Source organism: Monodelphis domestica, chromosome 1 (genome assembly GCF_027887165.1).
Source record: "Monodelphis domestica isolate mMonDom1 chromosome 1, mMonDom1.pri, whole genome shotgun sequence".
Taxonomy (NCBI): Eukaryota; Metazoa; Chordata; class Mammalia; order Didelphimorphia; family Didelphidae; genus Monodelphis; species Monodelphis domestica.
The window spans coordinates 81,898,136-81,914,328 of NC_077227.1; the positions used below are offsets into that span (position 1 = coordinate 81,898,136).

Sequence of the window (16,193 nt, forward strand, 5' to 3'; positions counted from 1 at the left end):
CTTACTTCCATGCTCTTTTCTTTCTTCCTTCCATTCTCTTTTCTTCCTTCCTTCTTTCCTTCCTTCCTTCCTTCCTTCCTTCCTTCCTTCCTTCCTTCCTTCCTTCCTTCCTTCCTCCCTCTTTCTTTCTTTCTTTCTTTCTTTCTCTCTCTCTCTCTCTCTCTCTCTCTCTCTCTCTCTCTCTCTCTCTCTCTCTCTCTCTCTCTCTCTCTCTCTCTCTCTCTCTCCCTTCCTTCCTTTCTTTCTTTCTTTTCCTCTGTCTTAGTATCAGTTCTAAGACAAAAGAGAAGCAAGGGCTGGGCAATCAGGGTTAAGTGATTTGCCTACAGTCACACAACTAGGAAGTGTCTGAGGCCAGATGTGAATACAGTCCTCCTGACTCCAGGTCTGGTAGTTTATCCACTGTGTTACCTAGCTGCTCCAACATCTTGACTTTCCACTCCACAGTAGAGGTGGAATTAAATGCTCACTCTGCTCCTTTCCTCTACCTCATCCTCCTCAGGTTCCTGTACCATCTTGATCCTCTCCTCCCTCTCCCTATAACATAAGTTGCAGCAGGGTACTTAACAGAGAGATTGAGGAATTGTGTGGTCAGATTGTCAGTTGGTTCATCATATGAATAATGAAGTCTTTATGGAAATTGGCAGATGTGATAGATTACATTTAAGCCTGTTTCTGAAACAACTGAAAAAGACTAAAAGAAATACCTGGAACACTCATTAGGAATATCTGAAAGATCATAGAGAATAGGAGATTCCTAGAATCTTGGAAAATGACAAATGTCCTTGTTTTTGTTGTTTAAAAGTAAGTAGAATTAATTCAGCAAACCGCTGGTCAGCTGGCTTGATTTGATTCCTGGGAAAATCTAGAATATAGAATCAAAGAGACAGTTATTGAGCAGAGAGCTAGAAAAAGAAAAAAACCAGCATGGTTTTTTATCAAGAATAAATCATACCCATTTTCTTTATCAAAAGAAAACTTTGACTTAATTGCCTTTATCAAAAAGGGCTAATAAACTGGTAGGTCTAGGGAATGCTGTAGAAAAAGTTTACCTAGATATCAGCAAAATATTTAATAAAGTATGTCATGCTATTCTTGTGGAAAAGATGGAGCAATGAAGGCAGATACATTTTTTTTTTAGCATAAGGGCAGTATGACCTTAAATGTTTTATTATTTTAATGTAGTTTAATATTTGTCTTAGATATTTTATTTAAGAGATTTTACTCAATGGATTTAGAATTTGTTGAAATTAAATATTAATGATTTGATCTCAATCTCAGTCTCCAGTGGAGTTTCCCGGGTATCTGTTCTTGGCCCAATGCCATTTTTACCAATAAGTTGGATACAGATTTAGAAGGAATGCTTATCAATTTTACAGATGATACAATTCTGGGAGAAATAGCTAACACAAATATCTTGACAGGCTAGTACATTGGGCTGTATTAAAGATGAAATTTAGTAGAGATAAATATTCAAGTCTTACTTTACCCAGGGGGTTCAAAAAACCAACTTTACAAGTACAAAATGAGGGAGAATTAGAGGGAGGGAAGGGGAGTAAGCATTTATATAATAGATTTACTCTCTGTCAGGCATTGTGCTAAATATTTTACAGATATTATCTTGTTTGATATTAACATGGTTAGGTAGCAGTTTGAAAAAGAAAACTTTCTGTTTTAGTAGATAGAGTCAGAAGAGCAACAGGACAGGGAAAAATACTATTCTGATTTTCAGCTACATTGAGAGAGGCAAATGTTTCAGAGATAAGGAAGTGATAATCCTACTATATTCTGCTTTGACTAGAACTCATTTGGTTCACTGTAATTAGTTCCGGACATCATCATTATCCTCCCTAATATTTACGTAGCACCAATTATGTTAAAGGCACTGTGCTAAGTTCTTTATAATTATTATCTCTTTTGATACAACAGCCCTGGAGGAAGGGTGCTATTATTATCACCCCCATTTTACAGATGAAGAAACTGTAGCAAAGATTAAATGACTGCCACAGTCACACAGTTAGATCTGAACTCAGGTCTCCCTGACTTTAGCCCGGATGCTCTATCCAGTGCAATAATGGAAAAGGGAAGGAATAGAGGATTGAATTATGGCATGGCTTCATGGGTCATTAAAAGCTAGCCACAGGGCAGCCAGGTGGCTCAGTGGAGAGCCAGACCTGAAGATAGGTGGTCCTGGGTTCAAATATGACCTGAGATGCTTCCCAATTGTATGACTCTGGGCAAGTCACTTAACCCAGATTCTCTAGCTCTTGCTGCTTTGCTGCCTTAGAACTGATACTAAGACAGAAGGTAAGGGTTTAAAGCCAGCCACAAACTTAAAATTTGGGCAGGATATAGGTAACCCACCTTGTAAATGATATATTTAGGATGCTACAGCTAGGTGATACACAATAGGTAATTAGAGATGGGGACAAAGGGAGAGAACTATTTGAAAACCAACACTCTGAAAACACTAATTGAAAGAAGGGATGAATTTACCAAACTCATCTTTAGCAAAACCCTTCATACCCCATTCAAATTTTTTTGCCCCTTCCCCAAGTCTTCCTGATCAGATTACTACTTCTTGAAAAATCCGTTTTCTGGAAAATTATTTGATTATTATCTCTCTTATTTTAAAAAAATAGTTTGGGTATTACCCCAAATTTGGGGAAGAAAGTAAATCTAAAAAGGAGAAACTGAGCAAATGCTAATTTTTGGAAATTTTAAAAATAATTTTCAAGTGTTTATATGGCTCCTTTTATCACTTAATCAAGCTCATAGTACTTTTTCAAAAATTGGAAAAAATTTTTACAGCAAGAAAAAGTTTTAGTGATAAAGAATTATTTTTTATGTGCTTGTCTTTTGTTTGGATTGATGTTAAATTTGTATGGAAATAGCAAATCATTTCTTTATTTTCTGAAATATTTTGTTTAGAAGTGCACAAAATATGCATTAAATGTGTTACTTAAAGTTTTATATCATCTATGCTCAGAAATCCTTTACCAATATCCTATTCGGATTCCATGGTGTGTTGTGGAACATAATCTTCCATTTCTCCATCAGACTACAAACTCTTACAGGTCTGAGCATTGGCTTAGTTCCAGAACATTGGTTGCTGTTGGGGTAATGAATCATTCCAGCCACAGACATTCACAAAGATCATCTACCAAGTAATAGAGGGGTTACAAAACTTACAAACCCACATTGAGGAAATCACAGAAGTAGTGAAATATGCTCGGAAAGAAAGAGAATGAGAAATGTACCGTAGGATTGATTAATCAACTATTTTCCATTTGGGGTTTATGGTAAAAAAAAAATCAGGCCTGTTATTTCATAAAAAAAGAAAGTGTGGTTATTCTTTAATATTTATTTTTATTAGTGCTTATGACATAAAGACATCTTCTGAAAATATTTTATTTTTCAAGAAATAGTAACAATCTCTATAAAACACATATGTCAAAAATAGTGTTACAATACATAGCCCTTTTAATAAAATATCACAAACTAAAATAAGTTTTTCAGAGTTCGAAGGATGGAGGGCTGAAGCAAGTCTGGAGAGGCAGTGATCTTTCATCATGGTCTCCTAGGGATTAAATGGCACTGATGAAATCAAATTTCCATGTGTGAATTCAAAGAGACTTAGCTTTAGGGAACCCTGTATAGAATAAGATATTTATCAGTGCATTCCCTAGGAGAGTTAATTCACCTTTGATAGATAGAGGAGTTTACTTACCTTACTTCATCACAGTATTAGAAGAAGTAAAATAGGATGAGTCAAAGACCTGGGGGCAAGTCAAATCCTCTTTCAGATATATGAGGCGATGAGGAACAAGAGGTTAGATGGGGAATAACATGTTTATCAGTAAATTCTCAAACTTTTTGGTCTTACGACTTTTCTACTAAATTACTGAGGACCTCTTATCCCTCCTGATAGTCTCATTTTAGAAATTAAAACATCTTAGTAGATAATGTGATTAGTTTTGACCTTGCTGACTCCTGGAAAAAGGATCTCAGGATCCCTACCAGGAACCCCAGATTACACTTTGAGAATCACTGGATTTGATCATTTCTGAAATTCCTTCTATTGCAACATTCTACAATTTCAGAAGCAGTTAGGAACTGACATTTCTGCAAACATTTTAGTTATTATACTATGGGTCAGGTGAGTTATATAGGCAAAAATTAATCTCTGTTTAACCATTATTCATAATTCTTCAGTCGGGAAGGACTGAAAAGGAAAAAAAAAGTGTTCTCATGATTATTTCTCAAAAGATAAACAAATCCTCATGAAGGCACCAGGATATAATACCCCAAATCCCTGTACTTCAGAATGACCAAAAAATGGAAACAGAAGCTATATTATTCCAACTTAGTAGCTTAAGGATTATGAAAACAGAAAAGTTAATTTGAGGTAGTGAGAGAATTGAATGTTATCATCTATGCATTGGAGAGATGCTTAGAACCCACACGGAGGTTACTTGTATTATTACCTACTTTCATGGCATTTACAGCCAGAAGCTCTTCATCCTAAGGTAAGGAAATGGAAAGTCCAGAGTGAAATGACCTGGTCAGGGCTCATCAATTATGGATAGCAAAAACTAGAATTGAAAACCAGGTCTTTCACCCTCAAATCAATTTATCTTATATTAAATTACTTAGCTAGTAAGCTACCAAATGGTTTTCTGAATATTACAGCTTCTTCCATTTGAATGCATGGTAAATTCTGGCTTGACAGAATGCTACATATGAAATGTTTTATTTCAACCCATGTACCATTTAACTTGAATGGACTTACACGCATAACATAAAATAATATATCAGCAATTATTTGTCCATTTTTATGTGCAGTGAAATATTTATTTTTTCCACTCAAGGAGCCATGAAGATAATGACAAAAGATCTCGACATTAAAAGAATAAGAAACCATATTCCAATTCCATAGGGGAAAAAAGTCTACTTTTCTAACAAATGAAGATGATTAATGTTGCTTAGAAAAGTTGGCTTTGAAAAGTATACCAAAGTTCCCTAAGCCATGTTTTTGGTTTAGAGGTTACTATAAAAAAGTAATTCTAAAAGTTACCTAAAATCCTGAGAGAGTTCCATTTGATATTGCTTGATGAATCTAAAACAGATTTATAGAAAACTACTTCTTCTGTGAAAGCAACCACTTTAGACTGTAAATGTGGCTAAAATATACCACCACATCTTGTTCCATAATGACTTGAAAAACTGAAATGAGACCATAAACAATAAAAGTTGGATTCAGTTTTACATAATAATGAAAGAAAATTTAAATTATAGACTGTAGCTATAATTATTATGGCTACTTAAACATTTGGTCAAATTTGACAAGAATTTTTTGCCCTTTAAAAAAAATGTGATGTCTTTAAATTCTACTATTAGCATGGAAAGGCACTTTATAGATCTTGGCTTTGGTCTGAAAAAAATCAAGAATTCTGCCTAGTGTGCCAAATATATATAAAAGTAAATATTTATTCATTTAGTTAACATAATGCTAATCTGACCCTCATGTTGCTCAAAATATTCTTAATTCCCTCTCCCATCCACTGTTCATAATAATGATGCTTAAAAAAAGGCATTATACATGCACTTAAAAAGGCATCATACATGTCCTTTTTTTTGTTTGTCATGAAAAAAATCAAAATCTTGAATCAAAATCTTTGCTTCTGATAAATTAATACTACCAGGGAGAAAGAATAATCATCCCTAGGAAACATTTCTAGGGCCAACTAGCCAAGTCATTTTAAACTATCAAAAACATATGCTGCTTTCAAAAATTATGCTTTGATTCTGTGATTAGGATCAAATTCTACTTGGCAAATCTATTTTTGCTGTGATGGCCATTTTGCAAACTGTAACACCACTTGCGAATGACAGCTCCAATACTGCTGGCTACCACGCAGAGGGCACCACCCACTGTCCACCATGTGGGCATTTTATTCAGGAAAATAATCTGAAGTATGAAAGCAAAAACCACGTCCATTGTTTTCATGAGGGCCACGGGCCCTGCTTTTTCTATCTGAACCGCTTTTGTAAGAAAAATCTGCCCCCCCAAGCCAAAAAGTCCAATGAGTATCAAGAACAGCCTGTCCAGTCCACAGTGGGGCAAACGCCACTCGTTCAGGACGCAGAGGATGATGAGGGATTCCACGAGTCCGATCACAACATAATACCAGATGTTGAGCAGGTAGTGCACTGATTTCCCCATCTTTCTCAGAATCACGAGGGTCAGGGCGATACACATGGCTCCCGCCAAGGCGGCTAACACGCCTCGGTAGTGGTAGGAATGGCTCTCTTCCATCCCTTCCGTGCTGGAGCCAAACAGAAATGTTGGTCTGGTGATGAGGACCGTGCCGGTGATGGCAAAGAGAGTGAAGACGACATCCCACAGACTGTATTTTTCCTTGAGATATATCCAAGCAAACAAGGAAGTAAAAACTGGACTGGTGAAGGTGATCACCGTTGCATCAGCAATGGGCATCAACTGGAAAGCGTAGTAGAGAAGGATCATTGCTGTGGCGCCAAAGACTCCCCTGAGGAAAAGGTAAATGCGTTTGCCTTTTGGTCCTAAAAACCCCGTTCTGTAAATTAAAATAAAGAGAAGTGTATGTAACATTTCCTTAGTGTTGATTTGCAGATTTTGGCGATCCTGTAAAAACTCATTAATGGATAACGTGGATTATTAAATGGATGAGGTGGCATCCCAGAGATGCTAATGACAGAAAATAGGAGATAGAGAGAACAGAAAAGGACTGAAGAAGTAAATTTTTTTGGCCACAATCATCTGACCAGTTGTTGCTTTTAAGTCAAACTACAAAATACAAATAAATTAATTAATTAAAAAAAAAACGAGGCAGCTGGGTGACTAAGTGGATTGAGAGCCAGGCCTAGAGATGGGAGGTCCTAGGTTCAAATCTGGCCTCAGACACTTCCTAGCTGTGTAACTCTGGGTAAGTCACTTGACCCTCATTGCCTAGCCCTTACCACTCTCCTGCCTTGGAGTCAATATACAGTATTGACTCCAAGATGGAACGTAAGGCTTTAAAAAAAAATTTTTTTTTTTAAATCAAACTGCATATACCTTTTGATCCAGGGATACTACTACAACTAGGTCTGTATCACAAAGAGAGTAAAAAAAAATGGGAAAGGATCTGTTTGTACACAAATATTTAGAGCTGCATTTTTTGAGGTAGCAAAGCATTAGAAACTAAAGGGATTTCCGTCCCTCAAATTGGGGAATGGCTGAACAAATTGTGGTAGATGAGGGTGATGGAATACTATGGTTATTCTATGGAATAATGAACAGAATGATTTCTGAAAGAACTGATGCAGAGTTCTTTCTGCATCATATATAAGCAGAAGTAGGAGAACATTGTACACAGTAACCACAATATCGTGGAATGATAAAAGTGTGATAGACTTTGCTACTATCTGCAATGCAGTGATCCAAGACAATTCTGAGGGATTTATGACAAAGAATGATATCCACATCCAGAGAAAGAACTGTGGGAATAGAAATGCAGACAAAACAGATGATTCATTACTTGACTATTTGGATATATGCTTGGGGTTTTGGTTTTATAAGATTATTAACTTACAAAAATTAACAATATGGGAATATGTTTTGCTTGATAATACATGTATAACCCAGACATGAATTTCTTGTCAACTCCAGGAGGGGTAAGGGAAGAAAGGAGAGAGACAACATGAATGCTATAACTCTGGAAAATGTATGTGGAAATTTGTTATTAAAATAAAATAAAGAAAGAAAAAAAAGAGAAAAAGACAAGAAAAATACTATTCCCAGCCAAAAAAAGAAGCAAATAAATGTAACAAAGGTAGGAAATTTGTCATTAAAATAAAAAAGAAAAAGACAAGAAAAAACTATCTCCAGTCAAAAAATAAATAAATTTAACAAAAGTAGAAAAATTGTTATTAAAATAAAGAAAAATACTATCCCCAGCCAAAAAAGAAGTACATAAATGTAATCAAAGTAGGAAGTTTATTAAAATAAAAAAAGAAAAAGGAAAGAAAAATACTATCTCCAACCAAAAAAACAAAAGAAGCAAATAATTGTAATGAAAGTAGAAAATGTGTTATTAAAATAAAATAAAGAAAAAGAAAAGTACTATCCCTACCCGAAAAAGAAGCAAATAAATGTAACAAAGGTAGGAAATTTATTATTAAAATAAAGGAAAAAAAGAAAAGGAAAATAAAAATACTATCCCCAGTTAAAAAAGGAAGCAAATAAATATAACAAAAGTAGGAAATTTGTTATTAAAATAAAGAAAAAAAGAAAAGAAAAATACTATCCCCAACCCCAAAAAGGAAACAAATAAATGTAATGAAAGTAGAAAAACTATTAAAAGAAAATAAAGAAAAAAGAAAGAAAAATACTATCCCCATGCCTCCCCTCCGTGCCTCCCCTACCCCCCCAAAGAAGCAAGTAAATGTAAGGAAAGTGAGAAAAAGGGAAAAAAACCAAACTGCATAGTTTGGAAAACTCTTCTGCCATATAAAGGAGTTGAAGAGTGATAATGATCATCACACTCAAGAAAAATGTTGATATATTAAACAAAAATTGTATAATTAAGTGCCTGCTGTGTGCCCTGGAGACACAAATTCAGAAGACAATCCAAGCTGACATTAGACTGCAAACTCATCGAGGGCAGGGACCATCTTTGGTGTGTTCTGATATTTGACATGCTTATACAGCAAGCACTTAATGAATATATATTGACTGATTGGCTCTCCTGGAGGAACATGTCATCTTAGCAGGTAAGTAATTCCAAGATTAAAGACCTGATGGCTGGTGGCAGGACTAGATCCCCTTCTAGGATTCCAGACAGTGATTATTTGTGACTCTCTGGCATTATTAACACTGCAAGAGAAGCACATCATTCTTAACAAAATCTCAGACACACAAAAGCAGTTTAGAGGATTGGGATAATGCCTTTAAAGAAACTGAAAAGAAAGCATAAAATAAAATGGATAGAATAGTGTTCTACAGACCATCCTCTCGCTGTCACAAACAGCCGGAGATTTATTTTTTCATTTTCTTTTTTTTAAAAACTGAGGCTTTAGAAAGGGAGAGAGAAGTGTATCAAACTTACCGGTGTCAGATTCTGAGTGGGCTATCATATTTAAAAGACAAGATGTCCCAAAAGTCTTAGTGCAGAGAAAAGCTCTAGTAACTTAGCTTAAAAAGACTTTTAGGACACTCGGTTTGTTTTTTAAATTTTTCATTCCTATTCACTAAAAAAAAAAACAAGACTCACAATTTTTATATGGCATTGAGTGAAAAAATTAACTGGATTCTTGATCTATATATTTCCTTCATTATCCGGCATGAAAAACTACTTTAAATAAACAGTCTTAAAAAATGGATCATCTTGTGCGATAGTAAGGTTCAGAGTGGTAAGAATGGTATAGAGAAAAATCCCTTCTTCACGGGGTAGGAAGATGACTTCACTGACCTCTCAGGCCTTATATATAATAATGCAGGATTCTGCGAATGTGTCAGTGAGAGGGAAATTATTTTTAAGTAACTGAAAAATACAGTTTACATTTAGGATTTTCTTTCTTTCCAGCTTGAGAGCTCCCTGTCCTTGACCCCCTGACAATCCAAGGAATTCTAGTTCATCCTTTCCTTCCCCCCAAAGGCATTTTGGTGAGATTTAGAGGGTTACAGTCTCCTACCCCTAACACAGGGGAGGCAGAAGGAGAGAGTGGAGGACTGGTGTGAGAGCAGATTGGTAGGGACAGAGAAAACAATATTTCTCTTTTCTCCACATATGCAGACAAACAATCTATTAAATAAGTACTTTTGTGTGTGCAACATACAAAATATTATTATATCACATTTAACAATATTATGTCATTATATTGTTATATCCTTTTAATGAGACCCAGGAAAAGCTGGTCATGGTTAGATATCTAGGTTACTGAGCAATGTTAACAGGGTCAATGAAGATTCTTCACCCTGAACAAATTTTAGATTTAGATTAATTTAGGACAACTTAAGAAAAATGATTAAACCCCTCATTTTAGTCAAAGTAATACTTACTTTTTGTGTATTAAGCAAGGAAGAACAAATAACATTTGGAATATACATCGAAATGCACTAATTTCTGCTGAATGCATATCTTGTATTTTTTTTACTAATAAAGAAGCCACTGAGAAAAGGAAGGCAGACAATAATGTATAAAACAAGCCAAGTCCAGGGCAGGAAGCTTTCTTCTTAGCTTCTGAAAAAAGATTAAATTCCAATTAGTTGATTTGTTTTCATAAGTACTTCTGTTAGTTACAAATAGTTATATTGGTTAGAAATTTGGGGGAAATCCCATAGTATCCAAAAAAGTAAATAAATTCACAAATTTTACTTTTTAAACCACCCATTCACCAGAATTAAATCAGCTTTTCACCTGCCAATTTACAAAGGAAGTTTGGTCCCACGCATCCATTTTTTTCCACATTTGATCCTTATACATAGCCATGTTTTAGAATTACAGAAATACCATCACTCCTCCCATTGTCTATAAACAAAACTCTGAAACTCCCTGCCAAGATGATAGGAAAAACCCTGAAAAATGCTTTGCCAAAGAGATAGGGGAAAATCAAATTAGCCCATCTCAAAACATGCATTTTATTATGGATGCCAAATAATAAGTATTCTCTAACTATTAATGTGTTAGAACAAAAATGTATTTCAAAAAAGTATTTTATGCAAGGCATCATGTTAGCAACACTAGGAGGCAGCATTAGCTAATAAATACAGATGCTTTCTATGGTGATCCTGAAACATTAAATTTAGCTTTTTCATGTGTCCTGATCTTATCTTACCCCATAGACAGTAAATTCCTTGAGATTGAGAAGGATTGTCTTATACTTCTTTGTAATTCCCATAGAGCCTCATATAATTATATAATTATTTATATTTTTATTATTATATAATGCCTTTCCCATAAGTGTATAACTATTTCATTTTTATTTAAATGAGATTTGGCCTTTTATCATCTGAAGTTAATAGGTAGCATGCCACCTCTGGAGTCAGAAGACCTGAGTCTGAATCCTTTCTCTGCTACTTTCTACCTGTATCGCCTGTCTCAGTTCCCTCTCAGATCTCCATCAGCTCTAAATCTATGATTTTAGGATTCTGGGTCCTGTTGATGATGCTACGAGCTCAACTGTAAATCTCAATATCCCTTATAGTCCTAAGAGAGGCGTCAAGAGCTGATAGCAACAGCCAAGGGGCTTCTCCTTGGTGATAGTGTAATCAATCTGGCACAAGTAAATTAGGTCCAGTATAAGACAGACTGTCAGGGATCACTAACTTTTAAACCTACCACAGTACAACCATCTAGATTTCCAAGGGCAGCTACCCTGGTGGCACTTCAGTTATATTAGAAATAACTCTTAGAAAAGTCCATAAAACAGTTCTCCAAGTTAGGGGTGGAAGGCCAACCATGTGGCAGGCTTTGCAAACTAGAATTATAATGTTCAAAACAGGAATGTACAGGGTTAGCCACTAAACGCTCCTGTTTAAGGATGTTAAAAAAACAACAAATTAAAAAAAAAAGGTTCTACTTTTTTTTGTTTTGTTTTGTTTTTTAACCCTTATTTTCTGTCTTGGAATCAATATTGAGTATTAGTTTCAAGGCAGAAGATCAGTAAAGAGTAGGCCATGGGGGGTTAAGTAACTTACCCAGGGTCACCCAGCTAGGAAGTGTCTGAGGCCAGATTGGAAGCCAGAATCTCCTGTCTGGCTCTCTATCCACTGAGCCACCTGGCTGCCTCCCTCTATTTGTATAAATGTATATGTCAATATAATTGTAGGTACAAAATCACTTTTACATAGATTTCAACCTCTGAGGTCCATTACCTTTTTTACAAGTGAGGTAATTCACAGACTGAAATATAAGTATGATCATGGGAGCAGCCTTTCCAAGGATATTTCTAAAAACTTCTCATTTGTATTTAAGATTGGGATTGCTCACTTAATAGATACCTGTGTGCACAAATTTGGCTAGGTTATACTTAGGAAGTCATTCATGCATGTAGCCCAAATCCCCTAGTTTATATTGGGCATGAAAACAAGAACTACACATATTTCATCCCAGAAGAATGAAATTTTCAAAAACTGTTGCAAATTAAGTGGTGTGAAATACATATCTCCATTGTGGTTAGGATTTAGAAATTACATTTCTGAAATTTCATAATTCAGATCCAAAAAAAATAGTTTCTTTTTAAAGAAAAACATGCATGGAGCCTGAACTCCTGGTCTAGAACAGGGGGAAAAAAACCACAGTTCTCGGATAGAAATGTTTCTCTTTTCTGTAATTCCATAGTTAGTCATTTACCTAATTTTATTATACTTTCTTCATATTTTAACTTAAGAAATTCTTTTAACTTAAATAGTACATTTTAGCTGTAATCATACACACATGAATATAATGCAATTATATTCATAAATGGGACAAGTGGAACAGGACAATGGGGAATGGATGGGACTGGTTATATAGGGATAGTGGGTGAGGATTTAATCCTATTCAAACTGGCAGATACAAATTTGCCCCATTCCATCTTTTCACTTCTCTCTGAAGCTGCTTCAAATCTGGCTGGGAAGATTAGAGGTTTGTTAAACAATCAGAGGACTGTTGGGGCAAATAACTGGAAGGACAACACAAAAGACGCTACAAAGCATCAAGAGTTCACTGGGGAGAAACTCCTGTGAACTAGAATAGTTAGAGAAAACTTCATGAAGGTGGAAGGACTTGAGCTAGGTCTTTAGAAAAGTGCTGTCAGGTAGCCCAGCGGATAGAGCACTGGTCCAGGAAAACCTAAGTTCAAAAACATTTACTAGCTGTGTGATTTTGGGTGAGTCATTTAAACCTGTTTGCCTCAGTTTCCTGACCTGTAAAACGAACCTGGAGAACGAAATGGCAAACTACTCTGACATCTTTGCCAAGAAAACTCCAAAAGAGAGTCATGAAGAGTTAGAACCAACTGCATGACAACAAAATATTTTGCAAAGACAGATGGACTGATTCACCCCCTCTTCCCTCAAAGACTGGAGCTTCAAGTACTTCTTTATCTTCTTGAGCACTTAACAGAGTACTTTCCATAGGGTAGACATTTAATTAATAAACTGAATTTGGACAAATGAATTATGAACAAAAGCAAGTCTGGAAAAGTGGTCTGGAAAAAGTTTTGGAAGACCTTGAGTGCCTTGAGACAGAAGGGGTTCAAACAGCCTTGCTGGACAACATTCACATTTCAATTATTGGCAATAACAGATGGGAGCAGCAGTGGAGATCACCTAAAGTAGCATTTGTCCTTGTAATGTGGTTCTGGGTTTATACTTGAATATGAAAGAATATTCTTCTAAAACAGGAATGTTTCCAACCCTAATAATGAATGCCACCAGTGATGTTAAGCCAAAGCACTCTATAAACTTCAGCTATTATTATAATGCTCAAGTTTACAAAGAAAAAGAAATTATCAGTTTTTTAAGATAAAACTTTTTGAAAAGATTTATGGAAAGAACAGAAGTTGGCCATATGTTGGAAAGAAATGGCCAGAGTAAATACACTTACTATAGAGGGTAATGACATTTAAATGTTACTTTCTAAGGTTTGTTTTCCAAAATGACCTTTTTTATTCCTACCAAGGAGCCTTCAGTGCTTCAACTTACATAGTTTCAATAAACCTACCAAATGTTATTATTAAGAATGATGACTGAAACCAGAAGTAAAGTGTGTCCCAAAAGTCTTGGTGGGGTTACAACTTTTGGGAAACCCTATATTTTTTAAAGTTTTTTTATCCTAATATCTGGTTTTCATATTACCATAATCATCTCCAGTATCCCCACCTCCTCCCAGAAAGCCATTCCATATAATAAATTGTATTTTTTTAAGAAAGGTAAAAAAAATCAGCACACTTGATTAATACAGTGAAAAAGCCCCAAAATACATGCAATTTTTTAGAATATCTTTGAATCTTCCACCTCCAGCAAGGGGAGGAGGGAAATTGTAAAAATGCCTTGTATTTTGGTGTGATTATTTAATTTTGATCATTTGGCCATATAGCAATGATTTCTGAAATGAAGCGTGGTTACCCCCCCCCCCCAATTAATTAAAGCTTACACATTATTTCATAGAATAAGCAATTATGTGCTTTATGCCAAGATAGAGAAACCATGGAGTTACCAGCAATAAATATCACGAATAATTGAATGAGCGTGGAAAATACCCACTCAGCATTATATTGAAACAGCCCATTATTAGGTAGATAAGATGCTCTAGCTAGTCAGCAGCAGAGATAAATGACAAGCCACCCCCTTCACCACACACCACAGTAGTGACAAAGGTCTATGTACCATAACAAGGACTAAGGACCATAAGGAGAGCAGGAAGGAAATTACAACCAATCAAATGACAAGTATTTCTTTTAATCCCTCCTCTCCTATTTTATAGATGAAAATTCAAAGCCTGAGCAAGGAAGTGAGTTTTCCAAGGTCACAAAACCACTTTACAGGACAAAACTCAAATCTGATGGGTCTTTCTCCTAGGCATACTACCAGCCTTCCAGAATTAGACCTTCCAGCCTAATTCTATACATTTTATAAAATTTCAAAATACTTGCTATACTTTCCCCCACTACCTTCTAATCTATTTCTATAAATCTCACTGATTTTTTATCCATTCTTTACTCTACACACACATACCTAATCTAATTCTATGCATTTCAAGGACTTCCCTCCCCTTTCTTTTACTTTTAGCCTAATTCTACATATTTCACGAAATTATTATACTTTCTCCTTTCCCCCACGGCCTTTTTCTACAAACCTATTTATACAAATTTCATAGAATTTTGGGGCTTTCTATACTTCCCCCTCTGCCTTCTAGCCTAATTCTATACATTTCCTGGACTTTTCCCTGTTTTCTTTACTTCTAAACTAATTTGTACCATACGGTATCTAACTGGGCGTTCCATCCACGCTGTTCAACTTAATTGAAATTAGTCTTTGGAGATGGGTTAAGGCGGATAACAGTTTTCTAAATTCGGGGAAGGGTCTGAGAAGTCGGCAGTATTTTGGGGCTCTCCCGAACTAATAGAGGCTGTATGGTTTTTTAAAGAATGATTCCCGCCCCCAGATCCATCGCTCCCCGGGGCCCTTGGGTTCCCTGGAGCGCGGCGCAACGCTTGCAGGAGCCCAGGCTCTACAACGCGCTCTGCCGCAATAGCACTTGACCTCACTTGATCAAGTTCAAATTCAGGCTCGCTTGCCTGCCTGCCCGCTAGCCAGAACTCTTGGGGCTGGGGGCTGGCTGCCCGCAGGCGCGCGGTTCCCGGGAGGGTCCCCAGGTAGGCACAGCCCGGTCAGGCTCCGCATACTTTGCTCTGGGAGTCGGGACCAGGAGGATGCTCAGTCGGCGTCTCGCCTGCCGCCCCGGCCCCTCTGACCCGGGCTGCGGGCCGTGGGCACCGGCAGCGGGATCTATGGTCAGCCCGCCGCACTCACCAGGGTTTTCGTTTGGGACCTGGCAGGAGCAAGCATCGCCAGCGGCGGGCTGTAGCGGGGCCGGGTCTGCCGCCGGCTCCTCGTCCGGGCGGCCGCTCCGCTGCAGGGGCTCCTCCTCGGGAGCCTGCAGCGCCGGCCCTCGGAGCTCGGGCTCCCGCGGCTCGGCCGTTACAGCACCCCTACCACCTCCCATCCTGCAGCCCCGGCCGGGAGGCACTGGCACCCGCCCGCCTCGCAGCCAGGGCTCTTCCGGCAGCCGGCCGGCTGGCGCATGCGCGCGGCTGTCCCTCCAGCCTCCGAGAAACCCGCCCTCAGGAGGTTTCCCCCAAGGCTACCCCACAAGCTCCTGGGCAGCTCACCCCCCCCAACTACCCTCGGGGTCTCCAGAATCTGGTGAGCTTCCTTCCTCTAACAAACAGAGCCTGAGGCTGAAGCCCGTGAATTTATGCAACACGTGTGCCAGTGTGTGTGTGTGTGTGTGTGTGTGTGTGGTGTTTGAAAGCACAGGAGCCCCCACCACTGTGCTTGACATTGCAGTCAGCCAGAGAACACCAGGAGCTGAATGAAAAGACATTCACTGAAATTTCATAGTAACAAACTCTCATGCAAAACATTTCATTCCCAGATACTAGGCATGTTTCATTGGATGTGT

The 16,193-nt window shown here is 37.4% G+C and overlaps 1 protein-coding gene across 3 annotated transcripts; it reads right to left on the reverse strand.

The window, feature by feature from the left end:
* Window positions 1–3,395: 3,395 nt before the first annotated feature.
* SLC35G1 (solute carrier family 35 member G1) lies at window positions 3,396–15,789 on the reverse strand. Of its 3 annotated transcripts, none has more exons than XR_008912809.1 (4): window positions 15,542–15,789; window positions 10,085–10,265; window positions 5,078–6,599; window positions 3,396–3,580 (listed from the first exon to the last, which is right to left on the reverse strand). XR_008912809.1 is itself a non-coding variant. In XM_007478784.3 (3 exons), the coding sequence occupies exons 1-3, from the start codon at window positions 15,732–15,734 to the stop codon at window positions 5,828–5,830; spliced, it is 1,146 nt and encodes a 381-aa protein (XP_007478846.1). In that variant the 5' UTR covers window positions 15,735–15,789; the 3' UTR covers window positions 3,396–5,827. The 3 variants fall into 3 exon arrangements, 1 of the variants encoding a protein (XP_007478846.1); XR_008912808.1 differs by having other exon boundaries at window positions 3,396–3,652; XM_007478784.3 differs by having other exon boundaries at window positions 3,396–6,599.
* Window positions 15,790–16,193: the final 404 nt, after the last annotated feature.

Bases quoted from the DNA above. Each gene is read 5' to 3' on its own strand.
- SLC35G1 (XM_007478784.3), bottom strand. From the start codon at position 15,734: ATGGGAGGTGGTAGGGGTGCTGTAACGGCCGAGCCGCGGGAGCCCGAG. The intron at 10,266-15,541 runs GTGAGTGCGGCG...ATCTTTTTTCAG, and splicing joins GGTCCCAAACGAAAACCCTG to AAGCTAAGAAGAAAGCTTCC. The intron at 6,600-10,084 runs GTAAGTATTACT...TTTAATTTACAG, and splicing joins CCTTGCTTAATACACAAAAA to AACGGGGTTTTTAGGACCAA.